Here is a 7477-nt window from a genome sequence, read left to right as displayed (position 1 = left end):
TGCGAGAGATAAGGCAGACTCGACTAAAATTATAAAAACGTTGTGTGAAAAAGATTACACAGTTTTTGAAGGTTTTCTCACGTAAGCGAGAATGATGCGCGTTCGATGGGTCATTGTCTTTCAATCTGAAACCAATTTCACGCGTCACGCTTTCACTTAATCAATTTATTAATATAAATACAGGTAATAACGTTGTTTCAACTTCAACTTGTTGCTCACTGTATCTATATTAAAATAGACAAAATACAAAATTATAGACAGAGCCTTAAGAACTACTCACTTTTTAAGTTTAAACTACTTATTTTCTAAACTGAGCTTCGACTTAAATCGACCTTAACGTTGTACACTTATACAAAGCGTCGTACATTTATACAAACATTTTACATCGAATTACGCACACATTGATAACCCTGTTTCTTTCATTATTGTTCAACATTATTGTTCAATAATGTTGAAGCAAAAGTCTAAGATCAAACGACGCGATATTTGTATATGTTGACGTATGAGCGTTTTACACCATAACTCCAAAACGCCAGAAACGGTAAGTTTTCTGTCAAGTAGATCGCCAATCGCATCTGACTATTGAAGTACGCCCTGAAAAATCTGGACCACCAGTAAGTTGTTGCTAGTAGATATTTATGAGTAATTAGTTGAACATTCAAGATGAATCTACTGTACCACGGCATGTTTGATGAATCTGAAAATATTTTTCATATTGTTTAAATTCGATTTATGTAATACATCTATGTCTACCGTGAAAGATTTACCTATCTTTAACGAATGGTTGTTATTCGTGGCGGCTTTGGATGCCAGAATGAGCGTGAACTTGATGAAAGCATTTGGATCTATATAAGGATTCACGGGCCATACAGATTCTAATACAACACGACTCATCTCTTCGAAATCCTTGCTATTACTGACAAACGAGGGGAGGAAGACCTCGTCCAGAAGTCGTCTGCAAAGAGCACGTGACTCTTCCACGTTTCCGGTGCAAATGTTGTACCTATACAAAATGTATTTAATTATCATTTTCAAAGAACTACTACAAACAAATTTTTATTAACACGAAATGGAAATGTCTACTAATAACTATTATTGGTAGCAGTCGATATTAAATATTTAATTCTTTTCATCACTTTATGAAGAAGTAATTTTAGTTTAAAATTTAATTTAAATTTGACTCGAAATTTTGAGGCAAATTTGAAAAGAAGATTCGCGCTTGGATTACAAACTTGTCTTCCATGCCGAGCATACTGCCAATGACTCGCCAGAAATGAATCAGTCCTTCGAGTTCCTCGGAACTGTTGTTCACCCCAAGATAGTCACCAGACAGCAGGGTGAAACCCATGAATCCAAATTGAGCCAGTGCCATATCCAGTTGCGAGACTCTGCTCAGTCCCGCCTCCGAGCTTCTTCGAAACGCTACGCAGTGCTTCTTTCGCACGATTTTCAACGATTCGAGAAATCTGCAAAACAGAAACACAAATTGGGACAATTATTCTTGCGACAGATTTCATTGGGAAATCTGAATCGATGGTTGAATTTCATTCGTAGAGGTGACGTTTCATTCGTAGAGGTGACGTTTCATTCGATATGTGACGTTCGTGTCAAACATCTTGGATTTTCCCAGACATAAAATTATTCAATCTGTTCATCTACATAGACAATCGTATCCGGAGACATAAATCGATCAAAATATCGACGCCTGCACGTGTCCGAGAATTCCCTGAATACCAACGAACTACGTATTTTCGCGCGAAGCTCATTTCCGCCAGCATTCGTCAGAATATCAACATTTCTCGACGCACATTGCGTACGCCTAACCGTTTCTGCATCTCTCTTTCAAAGCGTGAATCTAACGATAAACAACGTGCCGTTGTTATTAGCAGCGACAAATGATAAAAATAGAGACTTGTATGTATTTAAAGGAAACGTTATTCTCAACACGTTCCGCGTTTCCACGAGACTAGCAGGGATTAGCAAGCTACTGGTTGGAAGGTGATCTACTATCTCCCCTTTTGAAAATTTTTCAGAGATTTCGAAAATTTCACAAATTTCCGAATTTTCTGTTTCTACAGTTATACAAAAGATACTTTTGGCTCGTGCAGTCTGTCTTCCATTTGTCTTTGTCGTAATTCAATGGTTCTAAGGAAACGTCCTAGAAAGAAGGTATGAAATGTATTTACATTATATATGTTTGTACTTGTATCTTCTCAAATGAAATTCGTTGCGTCTTACTTACTCTTTTTCTATGCCAGCTTTCCTCCCGTACCAGACCCAATTGTGCAAAATTGTGGATACGTATCTGCGAAACGCGTTGCATCGTGCGCCACTCTGTCCGGTGAATGTTAAAACGTTCTTGATCGATGGTACAGCGAATAAAGATAACAGCCCGCACAGTTTGGCAATCATCATGGTGAAAGCGTTGTTGTAAAACATCTGCTGACCGAGGAGAAACTTTGTTTCGTCGAAGAACGACGGCAACTCTGGCTGCAGCCACTCCAAGTCCATAAAACTGTTTGCTCCGTCGTTAAGAAGCGCCTGCAGCTTCGATTCCACGACATCTAAGTGACATTTTCGATTTTAATAACAGTACTGTTGGTAAACTTTCAGTGCTTGAAAATCAACTATTTAAAATTTTTAAGCTTCGAGCGACTTGAATTAATATACGTATTTCCACGAACTGGTTAACACTAGAACTATAAAAACTGAGTCAAAAATATTGGAATGCAGGGAATAGAAAAATGTTAATGAATTTTTATTCATACATTTTACAAAAATCGTTCGAATCTCTGAAAAGGGGTGTTGTTGTAAGTCCGAGGGAAATTATAAACTGATCGTTTCGACCACTTTGATAATTCTAGTGTTGATATATCTCCCTGAAAATGAAATTGTCTCGTGTCTCGACGATCGTTTAACAAAACTTGTAGCGGACCGACGATTTTGTAAAACAACCTCACGTACGCGGAACGCAGATCGTGTTGGTGATCTTACGGTTCGATAGGTGGTTCATTTGGTATTCAGAGCCATCGAAAGTGGATACATCTGTGCAGCGAACGCGACAAGAATGAAGAAGATCGACGAGACAGATGCTTATAATGAGAGACCGTAATCGAGTATAGTGCTCGTATTAGGACTAGTATTATCACTATCATTATTAAGCCACCGTCGTCATAATCATACTGGATTAAATTAATATTTTTGAGCCGTTTGTTTTTTTAAAAAAATGAACGCTTGACTGAATTTCAATGTTTTCATTTGATCAATCAAGTCATCTCGGCAAACTGTCTGAGTAAACTTTCTGATGATTTAAGATTATCTGCACATCATTCGAAACTGATTGAAACCAACAATTTATTATCTTTTTGTGTAATCGTTATATTCTAAAAGATTTATGTAATTAAAATGTTTAATATATATTAATTTAATTATATTATCATATTAATATATATTAATTTATTATTTAATATATTAAATACATACTTTTAATGCTAATCATATAATATAATGATTGGATATCTTTAAATTAATTACAACAGCGTTTATCCTCGTTTCGAATTAGAATAATCTGTTTCATCTGCGTTAGAGTTTAATAATTGATTAACCTGATTAATTCTTGAACTATATAATTGGACAATACTGATCTACACCTGTTGTAGATTTTATCGTTTCAATATAGGATTAATCATAAAAAGTGAAAGAACAGAGCAAAGGATTAGACATTCTTTTATCTAGTAATTTTGAAATTAGCTCCGAAGCTTCTTATTTGTGATTTTTCAGTCGATTTGGCTACCGATCCAGAAATAGAGACAATTAGCTCGATGCGAAAACTACTTCCGTCTGATGATCCTTCACGAAGGAGCTATAATAAGAGGTTGCGAAACATGGAAGGCATCGAAGGCAATTTGCAATTGTTAACTTGCTTAGACTTCAAAATGTCGAGCGATACGCGCTCAAAGCGTATTGCGTGCAATTTGTTTCGAAATAATACTGCGAGATAAATTGATATATATATATATGTTATTTTATGTTTCAATGAAATATTCTTTTAATTAATCAATCTCAATTAATTGTTATTATTAAATGCCAACTTCGTTTCTTAAATTACTTTTGTCGTTGGTCAAATTTCTCTAAATTTAATTTCCTACTCGTGAGCGGTAGAAAGTCAGATCATCGAGGTTACGTCATGTCACCGACACGGTTGCGAAAAAAGAAATTGTTTTCGTCGAGTGGTATTTCGATATGTTCCAACAGTTAATAACTTTTATTCCTGTCGAAATAAGCGAAAACGTTGAAAACGTGAGAGAATCAGGATTTCGTCTATTAGGAATTTCGCAGATGTACTGCATTCCTAGCTATAGAACCGAGAAAAGTAAGTCAAGGTCGTACAGTTTCTGTTCGTACTTTCATCAAATGCTGCATGTTTCAACGAACGTATATACGTATGTACACGCAATACAAACATGAAACGTATTTTTATGGGACTTGATTGTATTTCTCTTCCATATTTAATTATGATCTATGATGTAATTGTCTATTTTTTTACCGTCTCGTATTATTTCTCAGATGTTAAAATGTTTCTTCTGCACAAAATGTAACGTAACAATGAATCAATGTGACAATATAATAAATACTAATGACGATAGTAACAGTTAATTTGAATATGCAGTACTGTTAATATTTAGTGTGAAATTTTAAATTGAGGAGAATTGTGAAGATTGTGTCGCAATCAGATAAAAATGATTATATCATCTGCCATCTATTCTCAGAAATCATAAATTGGATTGGTCAAGCATTACGAAGCCTTCCTGTGTGTATGCGCGTCTTTCACGACGATCGGGAAGACCAACATAAAACCACGATAAACTGTGGCCCTGCCCTTTCTTCTTAAAATACTTCTGAAATCTCGATGTAATTTCAATAAACTCGCGCAATTTTCACATCACGAGGCAACATAAATTTCTCCACGTACGAGCTCGATTTACAATACAATTTTTGCCTCGAACCAATATTATGTAACTACGACTTACTACACATATATTTGCAAATACGACGAAAACTTTGGGACAGTGAGTTTCCATTTTTAAAATCGAAGCACCCTGCCAGGTTTGACTTTCACGTTGTTACTCACACTGCATAAATGCTTCGGATGCACATTCGAAAATAATTCTCTATCTGACAATAGCGTTCTATTTACAACACGCACACTCGAAATATATACACGAAACGCTCGACTATTCGCCAGAGAAAGAAATTGACACCGCACAAATGTTATCTTGTTGAAATATAACTTGATCACTCCTCAGAAGTGAATTGTATTCTGCAGAAACGTTTAGCACACGTACGCGAATTGAGCCAATTGAACGTAAACAATGTGTCATCGGTGCACTGCACTTCTAGAAAAAAAGAAGAAAGAAAAAGACACTGACCTGTAAAGTCCGTTTCTTTCCTTGTGTTTTCTGTACCCTGCTTCATCTTCTGTCTCATTTTCGTACAGGAGAATAACGGATTCGGTTCTTTCTTTCACTTAAACTACACGCATATGTACATATGCCACGGAGTGTACTGCACTATATCTAAACTGTTCGGCGTTCAGTTGCAACTGTCACGTTACCGGCGAATACTATCGGCCCCACGCACGACGCAATAAAAATGAACCAATTTGATGAACCGTCACGCGAGCGTAATTTCCTGCCAGCGAAGTGCAAGATCGTCACGTCTTCGTTACTTGATCGTGCCGGTTGCTTGCATTGCAAGGGAATGAAAAGAACAAGTTCCTAGTGTACATCTTAGGAGAAAGTCTCCTACTTCTTGCTCTGTCCTTCCTTCTCCTAGCTGTGCAACGTTCTCTTTACATGCACGCGAGAGGCAACGTAAGTGGAATGTGTGTGTGTGAAGAAACATGAATTTTCATATAATATTAAAGAAATTATAGAAATAATATTAAAGAAATATAATATTTCACACAATATTAAAGAAACACTCCAGACAAGAAATATTGAAATAGAAAATATGAATTCAACTCGAAACGAACGATACGAAATTCGAGTGAATTTTTATCAAAAAATTTGTACATTACTCACGTTGTTTGTTGCTTTTATTTTCCTCTGTCAATATTCATGTCTCTTTTGGCGATCGAGTGACTTTTTAATTGATGTCATTCGCACGATCGTGATAAAAATTAAACACCAGATTTCAATAGAAATTTATATTATAATTATATTTATACTTTGTAGATATATATTATAATTATATTTATACTTTGTAGATCTCAAAGATGATATTGTTAAATTTACGCAATTAAGTCGTGTGTTTTAATCGTTTTTTTTAAAGAGATTCACAATCGGAAGGTACTCGGCGATCACACAGTTACCGATAGAGCAAAACTACCAGTGGATGGAATTATCGATAGAGCCGCGCGTTTGGTTTGAAAATAAATGTTAAAATCTGGCTTCTCTCACATTTCTCCTGCGAAGAGAAAGGGAAAGTGTTTCACTTTTACTTTTCTGTCTGCTCCAACTTTGTACGTATATGTATGCACATATGGTATTCTTACGATGGTGAAAGTAGCTACTATATTTTCGACATCGTTGCTTGTGTCGTTCTACACATGTTGCATATACAACTGCCTGGAAAGACGTTTTCCATCTTATTGAATGAAATTCAAATCCAGTAATTAAGACCCCTGTCGTTGTCTCAATGATTTTAGCAAACATAATTGACATCGTTTCGAGGATGCAATCTTTTAATCAGGATGCCTTGATAAGTATACGAATTGTGAATTATTATATGAAATATTGTAACAAACAATCTGTAAATCTTGTAAAAATAAATTCGTGTAACAATGAATTATTATTAAACACAATTATATTATTAAGAAAAAATTGTTCGCGGTGTTTGCAACAGTCGTAACAAATAAATTTGTTATTTTATAAATGGATATAAAGAAGAAAAAAATACTAACACACTTGGAACATTTTTATACCTGGATTATTTCCCTGTTGATTTTAAGCAGCTGCACGTAAATACGTAAATACGAAAGAATCAGGCGTGATCAATATTTACAAAAGTAAGTTCAACGTTAAGCAATGGAAGTTTGCATACATGAGTGTCAGCTGTGACACAAATTTAACATTTACTCTTATCGTGAAACACGTCTGACGACTCGTGATTTTTATAAAAATGAAACAATAGGCAAGCTTTGGAAAAACCATGTATTATAGAATAATAATAGATTACATTGTTCGTGGTAATAATGATATGATAAACCAGAATATACCAGACAATAATAATAAGAATCTAAAATAACACGAATACTGAATACATACTATTAACAATAATGAGAGGAGGGACTTTGGGGATGTTTGGCAAAGGAAGGGGCCAAACCGCTAAGAACTGTGTTTGAAAATAAAAAAAAAAAAAAAAAAAAATAGAAAATTCTCACAGTTATCAAATAATAAATAATTCTATCAGAAAT

The 7477-nt window shown here is 35.1% G+C and overlaps 1 protein-coding gene across 2 annotated transcripts; it reads right to left on the bottom strand.

Moving 5' to 3' along the window:
* Window positions 1–208: 208 nt before the first annotated feature.
* On the bottom strand, window positions 209–5518 carry LOC122528376. 2 transcript variants are annotated; one of them, XM_043653434.1, is made up of 5 exons: window positions 5430–5518; window positions 2243–2564; window positions 1233–1466; window positions 768–1003; window positions 209–697 (listed from the first exon to the last, which is right to left on the bottom strand). In XM_043653434.1, the coding sequence occupies exons 1-5, from the start codon at window positions 5485–5487 to the stop codon at window positions 471–473; spliced, it is 1077 nt and encodes a 358-aa protein (XP_043509369.1). In that variant the 5' UTR covers window positions 5488–5518; the 3' UTR covers window positions 209–470. The 2 variants fall into 2 exon arrangements, with proteins under 2 accessions (XP_043509369.1, XP_043509370.1); XM_043653435.1 differs by lacking the exon at window positions 5430–5518 and adding an exon at window positions 5132–5233.
* Window positions 5519–7477: the final 1959 nt, after the last annotated feature.

Source organism: Frieseomelitta varia, unplaced genomic scaffold (genome assembly GCF_011392965.1).
Source record: "Frieseomelitta varia isolate USP_RPSP 00005682 unplaced genomic scaffold, Fvar_1.2 scaffold_249, whole genome shotgun sequence".
Classification (NCBI taxonomy): domain Eukaryota; kingdom Metazoa; phylum Arthropoda; class Insecta; order Hymenoptera; family Apidae; genus Frieseomelitta; species Frieseomelitta varia.
The sequence above is the reverse complement of the archived record's forward strand: the minus strand, read 5'-3'. Positions and strand labels throughout refer to the sequence as shown.